This window comes from Pelobates fuscus, chromosome 6 (assembly GCF_036172605.1).
Source record: "Pelobates fuscus isolate aPelFus1 chromosome 6, aPelFus1.pri, whole genome shotgun sequence".
NCBI classification, from domain to species: domain Eukaryota; kingdom Metazoa; phylum Chordata; class Amphibia; order Anura; family Pelobatidae; genus Pelobates; species Pelobates fuscus.
Genome location: NC_086322.1, coordinates 130,993,189 through 131,018,240, shown reverse-complemented (window position 1 = coordinate 131,018,240; position 25,052 = coordinate 130,993,189). Strand labels below are relative to the sequence as shown.

Here is a 25,052-nt window from a genome sequence, read left to right as displayed (position 1 = left end):
TTCCAATTGAACACCTTGAAATATATTTGTCCCTCCTCAGAATCCAATCTGAAGACTTAGTGAAGAAAAGTTATATTGATGAAAATCTTAAAATGTTTTTATTTGTTAATCTAGTTCCCTAGTGGGAGCAGGAATTTGTATTTCGTGATTAATAGAGATGGTGCCATTATTGATTACAGTGAATAAAAAAAAAGAAAACAAGTATCCTCTTCTACTCATCACTTGAAGTGGCAGATGTCAGATTTATTAAGTCTTAGTGTAGCTAGCTTGCGACTATATGCGTCTCTTCTTGCAGCTACACTTCTGCTTATTAAAACATATATTTAGAATGTGATGGCAGATAAGAAACATTTGGCCCATCAAGTCTGCCAAAATTTCTAAATACTTTAATTTGAAAAGCTATGCCAGCTATGATCCCACCTCACTGAATTCCTGGCAGCCTGACCACTCTTTCCTGGTATACCCCTCTGGCACCTCTGGTAGTGCTGATAACCTGGCTAATGAACCTCGGACTTGAAAAATGGAGCAAGCTTTCCCCAGATCCCTCCTGTCCAGACGCTCTGCATTCCAATCGACTCCTGTAGGTTACCAGACCCGTCTCATGTAACGGATAACACTTTGTTCCTACTTCATCCTATATATAACTCATATTACTACTGAACTGAATATCTGTTGCCAAATCTGGGTGTGAACCCTGGACCTTTCTTTATCTCTCTACCTCATTAAAATGCAAATACAAATACTGGACTTATCTCATGGATATAATATTTTGAATTATTAAATTGGACTTCTCTCTGAAATGTCATGTTTTTTTTATTTTCTTTCTGCAATAGTGGGACATTAACAATTCATTTTTGATAAGGCTAATTCTGATTTTCTTTTTTTCCCATGCCTATTTATGCAACATGTGTGTCTATTTATGCAAAACCAAAACTACTCTTGAATCCATCTTATAGAAACACCCCTAAACACATAACAATTTAAGCTTTTTTTCCCCATTTCCTGTCCTATCATTTAGGAGGGATGTGCTGCTCAATTGCTACACTGCCATGCATTGCTTGGAAATAACATTTAGTGGCACTGTCCCCTCACACCCCCTTTTAAAATGATTATGATAGAATCTTTATGAAATACGCATTATGATTGTGTTGGGATTTCACTGAATTACATTGGGTATTACTTTGTCTCTGTATTTCTCCTCTGCCTGACTTTATTTGGCAGAGGTATAGAGCAGTGGTTCCCAACCCCTGCTATAGAGTTACAGGGATGTTTTAGCCGCGAGGCAAAAAAGGCATTTGTCTTGGGCGGCATTTTCCAGGGGGCGGCAAAAAAAAGCCACCCCCAAATGCCCAGGGCAAATGTCTTGTTAGCCTTGCAGCTAACTGACAAGCCAGGTGGGCGGTCGGTTGGTCGGGCGGCGCTGGCAAGGGAGCACTTTCCCCTGAGCTCTCTGCTCAGCTCCCTTGCGCGCCACAGAGTGATGCTGGGAGCCAGAATATGATGTCATATTCCGGCTCTCGACATCACTCTGCGGCTCGCGAGGGAGCTGAGCAGAGCGCTCAGAGGAAAGTGCTCCCTCGCCAGCGCCGCCCGCCCAACCGACCAGCAGCCCCACTTACCCCAGGGAGAGGGAGACCCCCCCCCCCAGCATTCCCAAAGGTAAGGAGGCTGGGGGGGTTAAATAAAAAAAAGTGAGTGTTTTAATGTGAGTGTGTGTGTGTGTATGTCTGTTAGTCTGTGTGTATGTCTGTTAGTGTGTGTGTGTCTGTTAGTGAGTGTGTGTTTGTCTGTTAGTGTGTGTGTGTGTGTGTCTGTTAGTGAGTGTGTGTCTGTTAGCGAGTGTGTGTTTCTGTTAGCTAGTGTATGCGTATCTGTCAGTGAATGTGTGTGTGTATTAAGAGCGCGAGGCAGGGGGGAAGGGTTGGGTGGGGGAGGTGCGGGGGGTGTCTGAGTTTTGTCCTGCCTGGGGCAGCACAAAAGCAGGATACACCACTGCATGAAGTTCAGCCTTCCTCGCATTTGTTTTTTTGCTGTTGATCCAAAAGAAGACAAAAAATACAAAACAGTTTGAAGCACTTCCAATTTTGCAACAAACCAGGAATAAAATTCCTTCTTGACCCCACAATGGTAGTCAGATTTCTCTTTGGATCAAGAAGCTATTACCCTACAGTTGAAAAATTATAACACTGAATATTCTGTTTTATGCATCTAGATGCTGTTGAAACATCTGTATGGACTCTGATAAAACCACTTCTTCAGGCAGAAATTCCACTTCCTTATTGTTCTTAAGGTAAAAAAACCTTTCCTTTGCATTAGACTAAATCTTCTTTCCTCCCATCGTCTAAACACATGACCTCGTGTCCTATGTAAAGTCCTGTTTGTGAATAGATTTGTATTTGCCCCAGATATATTTGTATAATGTTATCATATCCCCTCTGAGGCAACGTTTTTCGAAATTAAAAAAGTTTACATTTGTCAATCCCTGATAAAGAGTCAATCCCTGCAGTTGTCATCCGTGACGACTGCAGGGAATTGACTGTGTCTATGGAAGGGATCCTCCATAGACCTCAATGCTGTATTCTCGCACATACGCAGGAGTACTGCAATGACATCGACGCCGAAGAGGACCCGACCGGATCAAGATGGCAGTGCCTGTGAGCGACAGGCTCACGTAAGTGAACTCACCTTTACCTGCCCCACGGCCACCAGACCCCAAGTGGTGATGTCACCATCATTTGCGAAGTTGACAAAGTCTCCAAACAGTGACAGTGCAGCTTTAAAGTGGAACTGCCACTCTGGAGGGAAAGAGATATTCTAATTACTATCTAAAAGTAAGCTGTTATTGTATTTTTTTTTTCAATATATGTTTTATAATTTCTATTTGCATTAAATGCGGGTCTGGCTTCCAAAATAAATATAAAATTCCCCCTAGCTCTCTGTCCTTTGCACATACATGATGAGATCTATGTCTATAGTATACAGATTTGAAAAATCTATTTTAGTACAATATATATAGTAAATATTGCCTGATAGTGCAAGGAGAGCTGACATGTATAGATTGCTACAAAAGACAAACCTTAATGAAGATGGAAAAAAAAACATTTAAATGATACTAATGTATTTTAGTGCTTTCTTGTTGAGTATAATAAGTTGCTTAAGAATTGACCATTGATCTTTTAGATATATACTTATCTGTATCAGACTGATACTGGCTCCTTGTAAAGGCCACGATTATCCTGAGTTCAGTTTTATCAGGGATGATAAATGTGCTTTGATGAGATGTTCCTTTTCAAGGACATTGAACTTTGACATTTGATTAGGATATGCAGAGTTCAATATACAAGTTGTGAAATATGAGAATTGGTATTGTAATCACATAAGACTTTAATTTACATTATAAAATGCCAATTTAATGTCACAATTAACAGCTTACTAGATCTGAAATGGTAAAATGGAAAGGATGTACATTTTCTTAGAAAAACAGATTTTGACAAGCAGCAGTAGATATCATCAGAGTGTGACTGGAAAGAAATGTAACTGGGCATTTAAAATCATAGCAGCTAATTTGGTGGGGCAAGGCCAGAGCGGGTGGTGTGTTATGTCATCCTCAAAGACAAGCTAGCTCTCCCCAAAAACAGCATGTTAGTTCAATGTTCTTCCAGGGCAACTAATGCATAGAGCCCTAGTGAAGAGTTCTTGCAAAGTCAGTTTGCACCCTTCAGAAACTAGAATCTCTGTGGCCCTTCCCTCTCCCCAAGTATGCTGCACTGGCCTGGTAAGGGAGATTTTTGATCTCCCCATTGATCCACGAAGGCACAGAGCAAGGATAGTGCTTGGATAACATAGGATCTGCTGGACTGGTGGTGGTGATCCTTGGAACTCCATTGTCGACATTGGCATGTGCCTGGTTTTCCTGATGGCCATTCTGGACCTGGTCACCATTGCTAGTTGTTGCTATTACATGGTAGCTTGGCTTTTAATAAAATTATGAATAAAGTATTATTTTAATAAGCGGGTCCAGCCTAAATTTGTTTAACTTTTGTCAGGTTCCATATTAGCTAAAGCACAGAACAGTATTTTTGTTTGACAATGTAAAGAGAATCTGTAATTTTCTTAATTTTAGCATAACCTAATGGCAAACAAAGTTAACTGCAGATTAAGCTATTTAAAAAAAAAAAAAAAAAAGTTACTATTTTCATTAACATCCTTAATGCATATGCCCATACAGCAATTCTCTGATAGATGCCCAATGCACGTATCCGCCCGATACATCATGGGCGGTGGTTTCGTGAAATCCAGAAGCGCAGCACAGGTAAGTGCATTATTTACTTGCCTCTGCTGCTCTGTTCACCCCACAAAATTCTGAAATAGGGTTTAGTGGGGTGAAGGAGCAAGCATCTGTCACTTCTCTGTAAGTGACAGTTTTGCATTATGCAAAATATCAAATGCAAAAATACAGAGGAAAAACAACAATATCTTAAAAACAGCAAATTCGTTTCTACAAAGAACACATTTCAAGAAAGTGCATCATTTGGTAACCAAATATTTTTTTTATTTTTTTTAACCATCCTACTCTAATATGGTACAACCAGATAACGCATTTTCAAAAAAGCAAAAAACAAATCTGAACTAAAGAAAGAAAGCACATTGCTAAAGACATAAATACTACATGAAAACAGATCATTTACCTATCTCAGCCTGACTTACATAATTATATTGCAGAAGGAAATCTCATCAATGCAAGTCAAGGTATATTCATAATAGAAAAATTCCACTCTAAAACATGGGGAACAAGGGGACACCTGTACCAACATGTTCCTGCCTATGGCTTTGTTATGGATTACAAAAGGCTTTGGATGAAACTGGTTGGTGCAGGTGTTCAGTTGTTCCCCAGGTATTGTTATGGATTTAACATATATTTGCTTGAATTCAGAGAAAACGTCAGGAGGAGTTGTCATTTTCCTTTGCAATTGAGAAAAATTCTCAACAAGTAAATCAATTATTGCTAATACTAAAATAATTAGAATTCAATAATACTGTAACATAATATATTTTAGTAGCAAGAATATGTATAGCAAGAATTTTAGTAAAAAGAATATTTAGAGCATAACTCTCATATCAAACATGGAATGGTGTCTCTTAATAAAATGTAAGCCATAGATTGTTCTGCCCAAAATACTTGCAAATTTAAATGGGTGATATGTTGGGGGAAGTGATTTAATTTACATTTTTTTACTCCAACACTTCTTTCATTTTCATCTATATATTCAAAGCCATAGATCCCATGTGTAATGATATTAAGTGGAGGTATTATGGGATAATGATGTAAGTTTATTATTAAGCTTATTGTAAATTAAAGTGAAACTGTCACATTTATGCAAATTGCACCGCTGTAACTCCATAAATATATAACCTATAAGATCCAGCACACTCACACACCAAAGAGTAACTTTAAAGCTCAGGGAATTTAATAGTTTTTTTTTTGTAAAGACATCTGGCGTTGGCAAAAATAAGGGGGATTTAGTTACACTATAATCATCTTCATATCAGTATCATACATTGCATAAGCCTGCCACAATGCCAATGTACCCCATATGAAATTCAAGGACTGACTGTTGACTGTTCACTTGCTGCCTAATATAGCCCACCCCCTTATATAATCAATGTTATTCACTTCACAGTATGATATATACTGATCAGCCACAACATTAAAACTATGCACTCCAGTCTTTCCTACGTTTACTGCCCCAGTGCTTGGCTCCAGCCAATTCAAATATACAGCCATGAAGCAGTGGTGTATCCTAGTTTTGTGCTGCCCTAGGCATGACAAAACTCAGGCGCCCTCCCCCTCCCCCCCACCCGCACCCTTCCCCCCTGCCCTGACTTCTAAATACACATACATTCACAGACAGACATGCATACACCAGCTAACAGACATACACACTCACTAACAGACACATACAGTCACTAGCAGACACACACATAGTACCACACTCCCTAACAGACACACTCCCTAACAGACACACTTCCTGACATACACACTCCCTGACATACACACACTCACTAACAGACACACACACACACTGACACACACACTAACAGACACACACTTACAGACACACACTCACTCACTAACACACACACACACACACACTCACTAACAGACACTAACAGACACACATACACACACACACACACTCCCTCACTAACACACACTCACTAACAGACACACACTAACACACACACACACACACACTAGCAGACACACACATTAACACACTCACTTGTGTTTTTTTTTTTTTTAATTCAACCCCCCCTTACCTTTGGGAATGCTGGGGGGTGGGTTCTCCCTTTCCCTGGTGGTCCAGTGGCTGCTGGGCTGTTGGACGGACGCGCCGCAGAGTGATGCTGGGAGCTGGAATATGACGTCATTTGATGTCATATTCCGGCTCCCAGCATCACTCTGTGGCGCGCAAGGGAGCTGAGCAGAGAGCTCAGGGGAAAGTGCTCCCTCGCCAGCACCGCCCGACCAACCGACCGCCCACCTGGCTTGTCAGTTTGCCGCAAGGCTAACAAGAAATTTGCCCTGGGCATTTGGGGTGGCTTTTTTCGCCATTGGGTTTCAGACTTCATACTACATTTCTGAAGATACCCTTAGCAGTGGACACTACTTATATAAACACAGCATTTTTTTTTTAAACCAAAGCATGATGGGCACTCCAGATGTTGTGGACTACGTCTTCCCTGATGTTTTGCCAGCATCAGGGCCGGATTAAGAGCACAGTGGGCCTGGTGCTGACAATTATGATGGGCCTAATTACAGAATCATATTGACCAAAAACACTAAAACAGTCATACCTCCCAAGCGTCATGTATCTGATGGAGATAATGCTGGAGGGAAACTCATAGGATGCAGCTATAATAAAACACATACTCTGTGCAAATCTCTCTCTAATTTATGCTTTCATCTTTAAAGTAAATCCACAATCCCTAACAGCAGTGTCCAGTGAAGCAGGAAGTCAATGGGCGGGGTAAAAGGGTGGGCCACTGGTGCGAATCACGTGACCAGACCTGCCAAAAGGGGAGAACATGCCTAAAAAGGGGGCATGTCTGTCCAAAGAATTTGAAGGACAGCCTGGCATGAATGCACGTCAGGCTGCCTGCCAATCATGCAGGCTGTGTAACTAAGGGCCTACTATGCAGGCAGCACCCTGAGCTTGACATAAATGCATCTAATGATGCGCTCACTCCATGCTTTCTAAGGACTGTCCCCTAGCACTCGCTGGTCCACTTGTCTCCAAGTTTTGTTCCCATACATCCCTCTTAAGCTTCCAAACTTAAAGGGACACTATAGTCATCAGAACAACTACAGCTTATTGTATTTGTTCTGGTAAGTAGAATCATTCCATTCAGGCCTTTTGCAGTAAACACTGTCTTTTCAGAGAAAATAACTCCACTGGCCACTCCTTAGATGGCTGATAGAGGTGCTTCCTGGGGCAATACTGCCTATTGTGCAGCATTGCCATTCAGTGTCTCCACCCTCTGCATGCAGACACTGAACTTTCCTCATAGCGATGCATTGATTCAATTTATCTTTATGAGGAGATGCTGATTGGCCAGGGCTATGTTGGACTTGTGCTGGCTCTGCCCCTGATCTGCATAGTTGACAGTCTCAGCCAATCCTATGGGCAAATAATTTACTCAGACCACCACTTCTGATGATGTCAGCAGACAGTCAGTACAGAGGCAGAGCCAGCAGCTGCAGACTTGAATAAAAGTTATATTTTACTATACTTAGGGAGGCAAGAAGGGGACAGGGTGGTGGTTTTAACATAATAGGGTCAGAAATACATGATTGTGTTCCTGACCCTATAGTGCTCCTTTAAGCAAGAGTATGTGAAGAGTAGTTACGGTTGCCACCTTTCTTGGGAAAAAATACCAGCCTTAATCATTTGTATAATCACAAGGAGTGACATCAGAGAAAATTCTGTAAAATCACCAACAAACTACTCACAGTTTGATTCTGCTGTATAGATGGATTGCTCCCAGTGTCTCCCTTTCTCCCAGTGTCTCAGTCTAGCAAGTCACCCAGTGTTCCAGTGTCTCTATGTATCACAGTGTCAGTGTCCCCATGTCGCCCAGTCCCCTAGTCTCCCAGTGTCTCAGTGTCCCCATTTCTCCCAGTGTCCCAATGTCTCAGTGTGTCCCCATGTCACTAGGATACTGAGGACACAGTGAGACCTGGGGACACTGAGAGACCAGGGCACACAGAGACACGGGGACACTGAGAGACACGGGAACACACAGACATGGGGACACTGGGAGACATGGGGACACTGAGACATTTATGGAAACTGGGAGAAATGGGGACACTGAGACACTAGGGACACAGACACTGGGAGAAATGGGGACACAAACATTTGGGGACAGTAAGACACTAGGGACTCAGAGACATGGGAACACAGACACTGGGAGACTAGGGGACAATGGGAGACTAGGGACACTGGCTGGGAGACAGACACTTGGGGACACTGGGAGACATGGGGACAGTTGTGGACATAGGCATGGGGACACTGGGACATATAGGGACACTGGGAGTCATGGGGACACTAGGCACACTGAGACACTAGGAACACAGACACTGGGAGACATGGGGACACTGAAACATTTGGGGACACTAAGACAGTAGGGACACAGAGACATGGGAACACAGACACTGGGATACTAGGGGACACTGGCTAGGAGAGAGACACTTAGGGACAGTGGGAGACATGAGGACAGTTATGGACATAGACATGGGGACACTGGGACATATAGGGACACTGGACACTAGGCACACTGAGAGACATGGGACATAGACACTGGGGGACTTGGGGACACTGAGACACTAGGGACACTGGCTGGGGGACATGGGAACACTGGGCAAAATGGGGACATAGTGTCTCCATGTCTCAGTGTCTCCCAATGTCCCTATGTCTCACAGCGTCCCCATGTGTCTCAACATCCCCATGTGTCCCAGTGTCCCCTAGTGTCCGTGTTCCCAGGTCTCCCAGTGTCTCAGTGTCCCTATGTGTCCTAGTGTCTCAGTGTCCCCTAGTGTTCCTGCTGCCTTTCCCCCCATCCCTCACTTACCTGAGCTGTAGAGCTGCTATCTGGACTCTGTGCTGTGTTGCTGCTCCACCACGGTTCAGTGAGTAGTAGAGAGAGGCAGGGATATGCTGTAACTTCCTATCCCTGCCTCTCTCAACACACGGTGACCCCTACTGGCCGGTGCTGGTATTGCAGAGTAATCTCCATTTATTCTGAGAAAAATACCTGCATTTGTATTGCCAGTATTACTGCAATACCAGCACGGCCAGGCAGCCTCACATACCGGCTGTGCCAGTAAAATACAAGTCAGGTGGCAAACCTAAGAGCAGTGTGTAAAAAACAAAACAAAAAAAAAATAAAAAAAACATTTTTTTTTTTTAAATGGGCCTATTCCATGGGCCTGGGCCTGGAGCTGCAGCTCCATCAGCCCCTATGTTAATCTGGCCCTGGCCAGCATTATGGCTGAAAGAGCATTTTGGGACATGAAGACCGTATATCTGTAGTTTCAAAGTTTGCTTACTGCTCTAGAGATATCTGAGGCTCACACAGAGCTGATCGGCTTTCTCTATTAACAATTTTTTTTTTTTTTTTTTATTATTAAAAGAGCCCCCCTGCAGCCAAATAATACTGATTAGGCGCCTGATGAGTGGGCTCCATCTCCATCCTTTACCTATGTAAATGGAGTTAGGGAAATAAGAAACTGGGCTAACGAGATGCTCAGCCTCCTAAATCCATATTATGGGGCCAAGAAAATGGTCAGTCTCCTTGTCACTTAAACAAAATTGCCTAATAGAGCCCCAGAGATGCCCAGTCTCCTGGACTCATATGTCTAAAATCACAGCCCCCTTTTCTACCTACCCCCAGTAACTGGATAGAATATGGGGTGATATGCCATACTGGGTAATTAGAATATTAGATGTCATAGTGTATGAATCACAGGATGGAGTATGGCACATATAAATGGTTACTTTTGGAATCACGGGATGTCTGGAAAGGGAAAAGAAGCAAGTGTAAATAGGGACACATCTGCTTCAGGGGGTTACTTTGCAGATACTGAAAATAATGAGGGAAATAGTTGGGGGGGGGGGGGGGGGGGATGGAGGACCAGGGGTGGGACTTTCAGGAGAGTTCATCAAATTTTATTTTGGGATTAACCCTGAATGTGTTCTTAAAATAGCAACATTTGTGCTCCTAACATTAATGAAGAAAGCCTGACAACCAGGCTAGTTTTGTCTCATGGATCAGGAAAGGGATTGGAGAAAAAAACTGTATGAACATAGCACATACAGGGTTATTCACTAAAGAAGTGAGTTATTATTATTACAATAATTTGTTTTTGTTAGAAAAAAGGCTCCTCAGAGGCGTATACAAATATATACATTCTCAGTACAAACCGCTATGTGATATATGTTCATTAGAAAGAATATACAACAGATAAGAGGTCACATAATGATACTGGAGGAAAAGCATTTTCACATACAACAGAGGAATGGATTCTCTACAGTAAGAACAGTAAAGATGTAGAATCCTCTGCCTAGAGAGGTTATCTCTCATTCTATAGACATTTTTTAAAAACAAGGCATGGGTGCTCTTCTGCATCAACAGAATATGTAAGAATATAATTGATATGTATGTCATATCTGATTGGCATTATGGTGTTAAGAAGGAATGTTTTCCCTTTTGGTGGCATAATTGGAATTGGCCACAATTGGCTAATTTAAATTGCCTTCTTTTATTATTATTATTATTAATACTTATAAAGCGCCAACAAATTCCATAGTGCTGTACAATGGGTGGACTAACAGACACATATTTGTAGCCAGACAAGTTGGACGCACAGGAACAGAGGGATTGAGGGCCCTGCTCAATGAGCTTACATGCTAGAGGGAGTGGGGCATAGTGACACAAAAGGTAAGGGTAGGGTAGAAAAGTAGGTTGCTAGGATAGTATTAATTGAGGGCTTAGTGTTTAGTTTTGATGAGAGTTGCAGGAGAGGAATCAGAGTGCAGGGAGGGAAAGCTGTTCACAGTTTAATTGATATGCTTTCCTAAAGAAGTAAGTTTTCACATATTTTTTGAAGGAGTGGAGATTGGGTGAAAGTCTAACAGAGAGGGGAAGGGTGTTCCATAGGAACGGTGCAGGCCTAGAGAAGCCCTTAAGGTGAGAATCAGAGGTAGGAGTACGAACAGAGGTTAGACGTAGGTCTCCGGCAGAGCATAGGGGCCTAGACAGGACATATTTGTGTATTAGTGAGGACTAGTAGGTCGTAGCAGCATAATTTTGTAGAGATTTGTAAGCAAGTAACAGGATCTTATATTGAGTTCTATATATAACAGGAAGCCAATGGAGGGACTGACAATGGGGGGAGGCGTGGGTGGTGCAGGGGGACAGGAAGAGGAGCCTCGCCACTGCATTCATTATAGACTAACGGGGCACGTTGGGAACATGTAAGACCACTGAGAAGCGGTTTACAGTAGTCAAGGCGAGAGAGGACATGGACAAGCACTTTAGCCTTATTAGGTGTTAAATAGGGGCGGATATGCGCAATGTTTTTGAGATGTAAGCGCACACGATGAGTGAAGGAGGGGTTGGAGTCACAGAGAACACCTAGGCAGCAAGCCTGGGAGGTAGAGTGGATGGTAGCGCCACTGACTTGGAGGGAAACAGACAAGGACGTTTGGATACAACATTATAAAAAAATGGGGTTTACATAGTGATCTAGGTTGAAAAAAGACCATCAAGGTTAAACTTGATGGTCTTTTTTTCAAATTAGATAAAAATGTAATCACAACTATGTAATATGTTGAAAAAAAAATCATTTTACAAACATATCCAACACTAACCATTTGGAAACCTTATCCAGCAATTTTAAATCGAGGCCAATACCAGCTGCTGAGATTAGGCACATACTTTAAAATAAAGTTGCAATCTTCTTAAAAACTTTCAGCTGCAAATCAAAAACCTTTTAATATATACATAAATTACAGTTAGAATGGTTTAGAAAGATTCAAAGAAGAGGGAAGTAGACATTTGCATGTTGGTTTTTTTTATTTACAAGTCAGAAAATAATACAAATAAAATAATATACACATTGAAAACAGGTGACAATACTGTTTGCAGTAAACTATTTGTCATTGTGTTACCTACGGTACATAATCATTGTCCCCATTCTAAACACACACCTCTGTCACACAATAAAAAAAGTACAGTGGCAAGTAACGAGCTGTAACTGTGCAAAAATATTTTCAAAAAGAATACAAAATACAAACTGACAGAAACAAAGTGGCTGTTATTTTTAGTTTTCAATTAATATATCTACTAAAATATAAATCTGAAACTATTTACAGAGTACTCAATTATCAAATCAAAGTCCCTGTGTGCATATTATAAGAGGAAAAAAAAAATAAGTGAATGGGTTGTTGTACCAACTTTAATGTGATCACACCAAACAAAGTCATTTTTGTGAGTTAATGTGAATTTATATTAGTTTTTACATTTGTTGTGTGTCTAGATTTACAAAGACATTGAATTTAAGCAGTTTTTCATTTTTCTTTTTTTCTTTTTTAGTGTAGGCATGTATGGGAACAGGCATCAACACCACTTGTACATGATTGACTTAAAAAATGTCCATTTCAAAATATTAAAAAAACTGCTTTGGTGCTTCATTACAATGCAGTGGACTGTAACCCCCACCACTCTCAGCAAGGCTCTGCTTGAGTTACAGTGTCTAGCACAGTGATGGCTAACCTTGACACCATAAATTGTTTCTGGACTATAAAAGAAGCCTAAAAGCTAGCTGGGCATCATGGGAAATCTAGTCCAGAAACAATTTATGGTGTCAAGGTTAGCCATCACTGGTCTAGCATCTTAAGTCGATGTGATCTCTAAACTTGAACACTAGTTCTGACATTTCAGTCAATGCGGATCAAGCACTCTTATTAATGCAGCTAAAATATTTCTCTAAATTTAAAATGGAACATTTTTACAGAAACCTTTTGGCTTTTAGGATACACAGCCCCATTATGGAAGTTAGTGAATGAAGACAACTAGTATGAACACAACCGCTGTATATTTTGTACACTTTAAAATTGCGTATTTCAGAACTGCAATCAATAGGTGCTGGTTTAATTGTGTCCGATATAGCCCTTGAATGTGAATTTATTGTTAGATTGGTTCACTCTAGAGATAAGTGAGAAGATTTTCACTAAAGAGAAATCCTGAGAGCTTTCGGTCTGTTTAACACCAAGAAATTAGAAAAAGGTATAAAGAAAGTGAATCTGCTTTTTAAGACAATTTTGGATTATTTGGAAACCTTCAATTACAATGAATTGAACTGCATATACCTGTATATTTTATTGCAACACCACACTTAAAAATAGATGTGTGTGTTTGTTATTATGTAATATTAGCACGCATGTATAATTAAATAGGCGGCTTGAGTTTCTCAGGGTTAGATATACTAAAGTTAGAATTCAAAGTGAACTTCAAATTTAAGGCCAACATAGCTGAATTTGAAAAAAAAGAAAATCGCTTAGCCAGCTATGCTTTCAGTTCCACTACTGTAGCCTTAAAATGACACTCAGGACCAGTAAAGCACTTTTATTTGCTGAAGTGATTGATGTGTAAAAAGTTTCTCTTCTATTTCATTTTATAAATAGTGCTGATTTCAATACAAATTGATACTTCTATAAATGAAGGCGCTTACAGCCCTCTGGCTTTTATTCAGACAACTGGTCTCGTTACTTCCTGTATTGGTTAGGACAATGGAGCTAAACTCAATAGGCAGCAAATGCTCAGTGCACTTGCCTTGCAAAGACATTTCTCATTGTGCTGCATTGGGAAGTCTGTGATTGGACAGCCACAGACAGTCTGGGTGTGGTTAGTAGGGGAGGACTTGCAAAGGCTGCAGACAAGAGAACTGCAGCTTTTGCAAGCTTGTTTTAAATATACTACCAAAGAAAAAACATAGCTAACAGCATTTCTGTTTGCATTTGGGGTATAGATACTAAACAGTGGTTTTGTTTTGGGTAGTACATTTTAAATTTTAAATTCACTTTGCATTCACCTTGAATTCTCACTTTAGTAAATAACACTGTATATGTCTGATTCTCCAACTGGAAAAAAATAATAATACAAAATGCTGAGCTGGCTATTTGATAATGTTATTTTACTTGGTACGACTGGTGAGAGCACGCCATGCTGTTGGTGTGAAACAATAGGAACAAATTGATGAGTAGATGAGTATGAACAAACACTAAATAGTGAAAACTATATTTTTAAAGCTCGGTTTAATACCAAAGGAATGTACACCATTAAAATGAAAGAATTAGACAAAAAAACAGGGGTATTCACCAAAGTTTATCATTTAAAGCCAAAATAGCAAAATTGGAAGAAAACAATCAGCTGTGCTTCCAGATCAGCTACAATGGCCCAGCATTTGACATTAATTTGCATTCTCAATTTATTGAATAACCCTGATAGATTATATTTCCATAATAATAGGTCCATATCTATTGACATTTGTCTAGTACATTGGCCAATATTAGCAATTATCTTCTGTAGCTCTCACCATCTACACAATATAAAATACTAATGGACAGTCTATTTAACTAAATTTAAAGAGCCAGTATATTACTTTGATCTGCGAATACGGTGGACAACGAATAAGCAAATATTACAAGATGTTTATTAGGGCTACTACTAAAATATCAGGAAAGCAATTAAAACCATCTGCTCAGATCCATATTTAGTTTCCCTGTGGTAAAGGGACGTTTAATACACACAAAGGAAAATTGTCCAAAACAGGCAAACATAAAATCTGGTTATGCAGATGCAGCTGCCCACAAGTCAGCATTTGTCCATATGAACTGGAATGGCAAATTATATGAGTTCAGGATTACATATTAACACTCAAATACCAAATGGTGTGCTACATAAAGGCCAGATAAAGGCACCATGTATAATCCAAAATGGCAGCCTCCCAAACCCCTCAAACATATGCAAGCAGCAAAACAGGCATTGTGAAATTGAAGTATAAATAAATAAATATATGTATTTAACAATATTTATACACAATAGATGCAAAATTCAACCCGTGCATTACGTCTTCCGCGTAAATTTTGGAAGGACTTTTTAAAAGTATAGAAAATGTCACCCAGGAATAAAATAGCTCTTTAACTCCCCATTATAGTTAATATTTTTTTTTTTTTTAATAGTTAAGTAAATAATAATGAACCAGAATATGTATTGAATGTGAAAATAAAACATTGTGTAATTTCGAAAAAACAAAAACACACCACTTAACAGTGCTGTCATATATTTTACATGTTCTATGACATGTTTACATGTTCTATGACAATAGTATTTAATGTGACTTGAGCACTGATATAAAAACATAGAATTTATAGGATCCTTGGCATTCTCAGAAGATCAAGTGTGGACTGTGAAACCAACATCGCAATCATTTATTGCCAGAAACATTTGTTCTTTAAAAATTGTTTTAAAGTTAATGCCATGTAGTTATGAATATCATCTATACAGTGTGGTGGTGAAATAGCAAGTATGTGTATAGAAAAAAAAACCTGCTAAATTATCATATGCTTCTTTAAAATAGGTGCCAGCAATGAAGCATTTGGCATAAACATTCAGGCCAGCTTTCAAATGTAATGTTGTACAAGATGGGCTCATTTTCCCTGTGCAAAAATATTTGTTTTTCTCCACCCAAAACAACTCACTATTTATTGAATATATATTCACTGAGATAATGGACAGAATCAGGAATTCAAAGTGATCTCTTACATTTTAGGACAAAATAGTGAAACTACAAACTGAGTTGACTTGGAGAGTTTTCTTTATTTTGGCTGAAAATTTGAAATGAACTTTATATTTATATAAACCATTCACAGTTTAGTGAATAACCCTTCAAGTAACATTCTAGCCTGCTTAGTGATTAAACCCCTTAAAAAACACTATAGCGTTAGGAATACAAAGTTGTATTCCTAACACTTCTGCCCCTGCGCCCCACGACCCCGGCCATTTGAAAGGTTTAAAACTCTTAACACCTATCTGATTCCAGCGTTGATATCCCTTGTTGCTGGATTTGGCTTCTCCTCCTCCTGACTCAATGCTTTCTTCTGGGGGTTTTCAAAACACTGGACATTCACATGCAAAACGTGAGGATGTCCAGCGTAGTTTCACAGAATTAAAGGGACACTGTAGTCACCAGAACAACTACAGCTTATTGAATTTGTTCTGGTGAGTAGAATCATTACCTTCAGGCTTTTTGCTGTAAGCACTGTCTTTTCAGAGAAAATGCAGTGTTTACATTACAGCCTAGTGATACCTTCACTGGCCACTCCTCAGATGGCTGTTAGAGATCCTTCCTGGGTCATGGCTGCCTAAAATGCATCCAAACATTCAGTGTCTCCCCAGGGGGGCTAGTTGGTGGTTTTAACACTATAGGGTCAGAAATACATGTTTGTGTTCCTGACACTATAGTGATCCTTTAAACTCTGTGAAACTGCAGGAAGCGCCTCTGGTAGACAGCCACTAGAGGCAGTGTTAACCCTGCAATTTAAACTTTGCAGTTTCTCTAAAGCTGCAATGTTTTACACTTGAATGAGACGAAGTGGTCTAGTCAATCAGGTTAATTTACTAAGTGAGAACTGTTCAGAATTTAAAGGGAATTTTAACTTTAAGGCCAAAGTAGCCAAGCTAGAAGGAAAGCTGGCTAGGATAGTTTTTCCAGTTAGGCTATTTTGGCCTTAAATTTGAAATTCACTTTGAATTTTCATTTTAGTAAATAAAGCCTTTACTTTAGTGAAAAACTCATTGATCACAATGGGGAACTTCAAAATGGCAGAACCTTTTTTTTTTCTTGAGTATCTCCATTTAAGTGGAGCCTGTGTCATTTCACACATTCTGTAAATGGTTAAAAATATACTTTATTTACCTGGCTATAGAACATGGTAGCCTTTTTTACCCTGTTCTCTTTGCCTAACAAATGTACCACATTCTTCCCAAAAATGATTATCCTTTTGCCTCAATTTACTAAGGCTAGCACCTAGAATGCCACTGCAGATATCCACCAGCAACTTTATATGGGCATGTAACAATTATAGGCAATAATAAGCAAGCAGGTATCACAGGGGGCATTCTTGATACAGGGCTCTATCAAATGAATGAGACTACAAATGTATGCTGTATAAGATAGGGAGAGAGGATTGTTATTATACATTTCCATACAATGTTTGTACCTTTACTGTGCCGTTTAGTCGTGTATTTTTTAAACATTTTATAACGGGGGTTTATAAAGCCTTGGATCCTTGGCTGTTTGGAATACATTTCACAATATAAATATATTTACAAAATGGACAAGCACGCATGGACAAGTTCTTATTCTTATAAAGAACAGATATCCGAGCTTGATGAAGGACATGTGTACGAAATGTTGAGCACCACTAAAATCTTCACTTCCTTAAGGAACAGATTATTGTGCTGGAGATTTTGCTAATTGTGGACATTTCCTAGAATTCTTTGCCATTCTTTAGAATAATAAAAGTAGATTTTTTTTTTTCATGTTATGCTGCCCCCAACATACTAGAAAGGTTTATGAACACAGGAGGAAATATGCAATAGGAATGTAAACAATTGGTGTACTTTGTTTCTGTCTATCATAAAGTGCTGTTTAATTCTTGATTAATAGGAAGTTAACAAGACTGTGAAGTGCATTGTAATGTGCCTGCGTTGTCTGTTCGAATGCACAGTGTGTTTGCTGCATCATAGGAGAAGTGTTGCTAACGAAAAAAGTCACCTATTCAATAAGGCACTGACTGGTCCTAAAATGACAATATGAATGGAAGGTAGACATCAATTGGTATCTCTCTTCCTAATGTCATACATTGTCATACATTAGGGAATGTACATCTTCAAAGAACTATTAGAATATACTTCCATTTACATTCTCTATAAACAAAACACTGTCATGGTTATCCACTAAAAAGAGAATTCAAAGTGAATTTTAAACTTAAGGCCAAACTGGAAACATTCTCTAAGTCGGCTATGCTTTAAGTTTGGTTACTATGGCCTTAAATGTTAAATTCCCTTTGAATTCTCACGTTAGCAAACAACCCGTGTACGTGACACTAATAAATATAATAGTGGCAACATGTAAAAGCTTCCAAACAGTGTAATGCTATTTGTACCACAATATTATAGATATTGCTGTTTCCCTTAATCCAAGTCACAGTTCAGATTCAGCTGGTTGATCTCTCCATTCACCACATTCTTCTCTTGCTGTTCAGCTAGCACCTGCCATTTCTGTTTGTTCTTCTGGCAACCCTCAAGTAATGGGAAACAGGATTCAGATACCTGTGTTATGGCCTAGGAAACAAACAAAATATGTGACTTACAAAAGAGGTGGCGTATTTATAATCAGTCTATTGCACGCATGATATTTAATACATTGCACGCATGATATTTAATACACTGTGTGGTCAAGGGTGCCATTCCATTTATTGTGTAGCACAGCCCATATTTTGAGTGCAATGCAAAAAGGAGATCTAATGCAACTGCTCTTGGAAAAATGTGTCCACACGCAACTATGTGAATATTATCAACAATAAAAATTATCTGACCCTTGATTAATCAGGATTTTGTCCAAATCACTGAACTTCGACTACCCTCTTAAAAATTTGCAATGACATCCAAATTGGCATGGAAAGAGGAGACTTAACTGGAGCTATTTTCCTTGATTTTGCCAAGGCCTTTGACACAGTAGACCATGGCATTCTTTTGCAAAAACTTAAAAACTCAGGCATTGGGGATCGTCCTCTAACCTGGTTTCGATCATATGTTTCAGATCGATTGCAATATGTGGCTATTTCTGTTAGTGCCGGCCTTCCTCCTTCTTCCAGTTACATGTGGTGTTCTGCAAGGCTGCCTACTCGACCCCTGCTATTCACATTATTTATAAATGATCTGCCTAACGTCTGCAAATCCTCAACTGTACATATGTATACAGCTGACACTGTAATTTACGCTAGTAAACCCAATCTACAGCAACTTGAGGCTGTGCTCCAAAACCAATTCACAGAGGCAGAAAAGTGGATAGCGGATAACAAACTCTTCCTAAACACTGACAAAACAGTTACAATGATCTTTGGAAATGTACCTAAATTACGTAAACTACAAAATCAACAACTGTGTATCAGAAGGAATTAAAAGAGCACACTGGCAGCAGTCTGTTCTTTTAAATATCTAGGTATGTTGCTAGACCCCAATCTATTCTTTGGCCTTCACATTGAAAAAATCTCTTCAAAACTTTACCCAAAACTAGGTGCCCTGTACATAAACAAATCCTGCCTAAGCCCTACAGTAAGGAAACAGTGCAACAAATGCTAATACCGGTTATTGATTATGGGAAAGTCGTTTATGCACCTGCATCACAAACCCACCTTAATAAACTCAATACGTTATATAACTCATTCTGCTGCTTTGTACTAGAAAGCAATTACTTTACCCACCATTGTGACATGCCAAAAGAGCTAAACTGGCTGTAGCTGGAATCCCGACGCACTCTTCATCTTTCCAGCCTTGTGCATAAGAGCTTTTCTGGGAAGCTCCCACCCTACCTGCTCTACACAGCTGTTTTGACCTCCTATAACGTCTGATCCAGTACTAGCACGATATTTAGCATACCGCAATACAAAAATAAAGTGTCTCGATCCTCATTTTCCTACAGAGCACCACATTTATGGAATAACCTCAGGGACACAGTCAAATCTTCACTCAATCTAAAATATTTCAAGAGATGTATGGCAATATACCTCAATACAGAATGCACCTGTCATGGTTGAATATATTTATCACCTGTTATATGTTAAAGGGATACTATAGTCACCAGAACAACTACAGTTTATTGAATTTGTTCTGGTGAGTAGAATCATTACCTTCAGGCTTTTTGCTGAAAACACTGTCTTTTCAGAGAAAATGCAGTGTTTACATTACAGCCTAGTGATACCTTCACTGGCCACTCCTCGGATGGCTGTTAGAGATCCTTCCTGGGTCATAGCTGCCTAAAATGCATCCAAACATTCAGTGTCTCCTCCCTCTGCATGCAGACACTGAACTTTCCTCATAGAGATTAATTGATTCAATTCATCTCTATGAGGAGATGCTGATTTGCCAGGGCTGTGTTTGAATCATGCTGGCTCTGCCCCTGATCTGCCTCCTTCTCAGTCTCAGCCAATCCTATGGGGAAGCACTGTGATTGGATCAGGCTACCACTCCTGATTATCTGAGTCTAACAGCATGCAGAGTTACAGCTTCAAGCTTGATTACAGTAAGATTTTACTATATTTATGGAGGCATGTGGGGCCCAGGGGGGCTAGATGGTGGGTTTAACACTATATGAATACATGGTTATCTTCAGGGAAAAATTGTCTCATATTGAAAGGTTTCTGAGTGAAACATTGTGTTGTATCTCATTTGCTCCTGATGTCAGGAATCTGTTGTGCCTTCACAGAATTCTTACACTGATAAGCTGCATTAAATCAATCAGAGTGCGATCAACGTGGCAATATTTGATGCACACATTAAAACTCAACAGGGAGAAATGTGTAGAAGTGATTCATTGTGAAAAAAAGATTTCACACAAGCAGAGTTTGCCTATATTAATGTTTCTGAATTTTGTTGCAGATCATTTTTTTTTCTCCACTTTCTTATTTTAAATAACTTATCAATTTGAATATAATGTGTCAAGTTTTATACAATCATGGCTTGTTAGCAATGGACGAAACTTTCTTGCCATGATTTACTTGGCCCTAACTAAGACAGTGTCAGTGCTGCAGTAAAGAATTCTTGGGAGGATGAAATTTGGGCTTTTCACTGTTGATCACTGTTGTAGAAATATAATGGTATTCATTGTGTTAATTTTTTTAAATTAAACTGTGTTGATATACCTCATAAAGCTCCAGACAGACGGCATCAATAAATCCAACCTGCATGCTGGGTATTTTATCCTTCTTGTCTCTGTTCATCAAATCCTAAAAAAGATTAATATAATTAAAACAATAAAGTAATACTGGGTAAACACTGCAGGCTTTGCTCTATTCTTTTAAATCAAATTATTTAACTCCCAGCAGATTACTAACTAGATTCTTGCCAGAGAAAAAATAATAAATGCAATGTTACTTCCCTATCTAGCGATGACAATGAAACCCCAATCTAGTACCCAAAGGATAAAATAACTGAAATAGGGATAACACCCTAAGCGTACAAGGAGATCTCCTAACCAAAAAAAAATAAAAATAAAATTCAGAACAGTAAAGAAGTGAGATAAGTAGGATAAACGAAAAAAAAAAAATGGTAGTCAAAGAGACACTAGTGGATGTGAAATATATGAGGTAAGTGTATTGATGAAACCGACTAAACTATGAATAGGGCAAGAGAAACTGAAAACAGAACAACAAATGCAATAAAGTAAAGTGATAGTATGTGGTTCTGCACTAGCGACAATATGTAAAACAATATAGCAGAATAAGAACTATGTATACATAGAAATGGATGCACATAAAATAGGAGAAATAACCATGAAAGTAAATACACTCTACTTTAAATAGAGCTGGCCAAAAATGAAATGAGCAGCAAAAACAGACTGGGTAAGGATAAAAGACTTAAATGTATCAAAGTCCACATATGAAATATCAGTAAAATATAAATCGGTCCAAAATTGCTAGAAGTCCTTTTAAATTGTGAGATAAAGTCTGTATGTATAAATGTAACAGTTGATACAGATTGCCAGTAGCAAAATGGAAATAAGCACCAGCTACACTGTATCTCTATCTGTAATAATATAACCGTAATGGTAAATTACAAATACAGTCGTTTGTCATGCAGCAGAGACTTCTAATCCCAAAGGATTTTATACCGTGTTTCTCCGAAAATAAGACCGGGTCTTATATTAATTTTAGTCACAAAAAACATACTAGGGCTTATTTTCAGGGTGGGCTTATTTATTTACGGTACCGGTATGAACATTGAACAACATTTAACCCCTTAAGGACCGGCCTTTTTTTGCGATGTTGTACATTTGCGACCAGGCATCTTTTTACACTTTTGTGGTGTTTGTGTTTAGCTGTAATTTTCCGCTCTCTCATTTACTGTTCCCATACAAATTATATATTGTTTTTTTCAGGACAAAAGGGGCTTTCTTTACATACCATTATTTATATAATCTCATGTAATTTAATTTTTAAAAAATAAAAAAATATGATGAAAAATTGAAAAAAATACATGTTTTTTGACTTTTATGTGAAAAATCTTTTATTCGTCTACAAAAGCGAATGAAAAAAACTGCTAAATAGATTCAAAATTTTGTCCTGAGTTTAAAAATACCCAGTGTTTACATGCTTTTTGCTATTTTTTTGCATGTTATAGGGCTATAAGTACAAGTAGGATATTGCGGTTTCAAAACATACATTTTTAAAATGTATCAATAGTGACATTGTAACACTATTATCTGTCATAAATCGCTGAATAACACCCCACATGTACATATTTTTTTTAAAGTAGACAACCCAGGGTATTCAATATGGGGTAGGTCCAGACTTTTTTAGTAGCCAGTTAGTCGCAAACACTGGCCAAAGTTAGAGTTCATATTTGTTTGTGTGTGAAAAAAGTAAAAAACTAAATTGAACGCTAATTTTGGCCAGTGTTTGTGACTAAGTGGTTACTAAAAAAGACTGGACATACCCCATTTGCAATACCTTGGGTTGTCTTCTTTTGCAAATGGTATGCCATCATGGGGGTAATTCTCATTCCTGGGCTACCATACGCTCTCAAAGGCACGTAACCAACCTGGCCATTTTCAATGTAAAAATATTTGACTCATATATTTGACCCTGTAACTTTCAAAAACGCTATAAAACCTGTACATGGGGGGTACTGTTATACTCAGGAGACTTTGCTGAACACAAATATTAGTGTTTCAAAACTGGAAAATGTATCACAACAATTATATCATCAGTAAAAGTGCTGTTTGTGTGTGAAAAATGCAAAAAAAGTCACTTTCACTGACAATATCATCGCTGTGATATGTTTTACTGTTTTGAATCACTAATATTTGTGTTCAGCGAAGTCTCCCGAGTAAAACAGTACCCCCCATGTACAGGTTTTAGGGTGTCGTAGAACGTTACAGGGTAAAATACAGTGATAGCAAATTAAATTCTCTGGACTTTCGGCCTGGGTTGGCAGGCAGGTCCCTTAAATTGCAATCAATAAAATAACTTCATTATGTAAAAATATTACATAAATACGCACGTAGAATTTAAATATATATGCATATTTATATATTTGAAGTCTACGTGTATATTTATATAATTATTTATGTAATTTTTTATATGGACATATGAATAGTTCGTATTCTTTTTATTTATTTATATATACATAGATATATATACAATTTCATTCTAAGTGTATTTTGATATAAATATATATATATTAATATCAAAATACAGTTAGAATAAAATTTCGTATAGATATATAATTTTTTTTAATTTTTTATTATTATTTTTAATTTTTTTAATTTAATTTAATTTACTTATTATTTGTATTTTATAATAATATATATATACAATATATATAGTTATTATATATATTATATATATACGTGTGTAATTTAATTATAAGTGTATTTTTATATTAATATATGTACATATTAATATAAAAATACACTTAGCATGACATTATATATATGATATATAGACATATATTATATAGGTATAATATATGTCTATATATCATATATATATATATATACACATATATAATAATAAAAATTTTTTTTATTAACATTGACTTTAACTTTAATTTTTTTTAATGATTTTACAGCAGCAGGGAGACTGCCTGTCAGCACAGACAGTCCCCCTGCAGGCAGACACTAGGACACCTATTGTGACCATGTGGTCGCCCTGTTGGGCGATCACATGGCCACAGGGGTCCTAATTCGCCATGGGGAGACTGTCTGGGCTGCAGGCAGTCTCCCCACACCGGGACCAACGCCGATCGCCGCCGGGGGAACGACGGCGATCGGGTAAGTACATTTTAAATTAAGGACGGTTCAGGACCGTCGTCGGTCGGCAATGGGAAAATGCCGATGACGGTCCTGAACCGTCCCGCGTCCTTAAGGGGTTAAACAACATTTAAAACAACTTTTCTTCAAATACCGGTACAGTCATCTTCATTTTCCTTTGAACCATTGGTCCTAATCTCTCCTTTACAGCAATATATGGTACAGTAGCTCTCCCTACCATAAACAACATTTATTCAATTACAATCATGTCATCTTCTTCTGGAATGTCATCATAACTCTCCAAACCCTGATTGCCAGCCTGAATTTCTTGCATCTCCATTTCCTTATGAACCATTGGGCCTAATCTCTCATGTAAAGCAATATAGCTCTCCTTAAACGAGTACTTCTTGTCCATGTAGCCTGCTCGTAGTGCTTTGGCAACACAGCTGTCAGTGATTTTATCCCAGGAATTCTTCACCCATGTCACGACCTCTAGCAGTTTAGGCTTCACAAAGTTTCCGCGCTGATTTCTGACCAATCTATTTTCAGTGTATTCATTGATTTCCGTGCGCAAATGGTCCTTGAATGGTTTGTTTATTGCAATATCAAGAGTTTGGAGATAAGCAGTCATTCCTGCAGGAATCATTACTTGATCTATTCTTCTCTCTGCAAGGAAGTTCTTCATGTCTTTTGCGCGGTGAGTGCTGGCTGAATCCCAGACTAGCAGACCTCTTTGGCCACCTCTCAGAACAAGTGGCAGCATTAATACGATCCACTTTCTTATAACTGCTTGTGTGCACCAGGCTTTTTCTGTTTCAAGAACATAAATGCCTGAAACGCGTTCAATCTTGTCTTTCTTGCCCTTTGCGATAATTAGAGGTGTGGCTTTTGT

At 38.6% G+C, this 25,052-nt stretch overlaps 1 protein-coding gene across 3 annotated transcripts in view; it reads right to left on the bottom strand.

Moving 5' to 3' along the window:
* Nucleotides 1-16,522: 16,522 nt before the first annotated feature.
* Nucleotides 16,523-25,052, bottom strand: part of PDE5A (phosphodiesterase 5A) — a 161,132-nt gene continuing 152,602 nt past the window's right edge. For all 3 annotated transcript variants that reach the window (XM_063458258.1, XM_063458260.1, XM_063458257.1), the window contains exons 20-21: nt 21,051-21,134; nt 16,523-18,471 (exon numbers count right to left, since the gene is read on the bottom strand). In XM_063458258.1, coding sequence (XP_063314328.1) covers nt 18,322-18,471; nt 21,051-21,134 — 234 coding nt within the window. In that variant the 3' untranslated portion in view covers nt 16,523-18,321. The remainder of the gene's footprint in view (nt 18,472-21,050; nt 21,135-25,052) is intronic.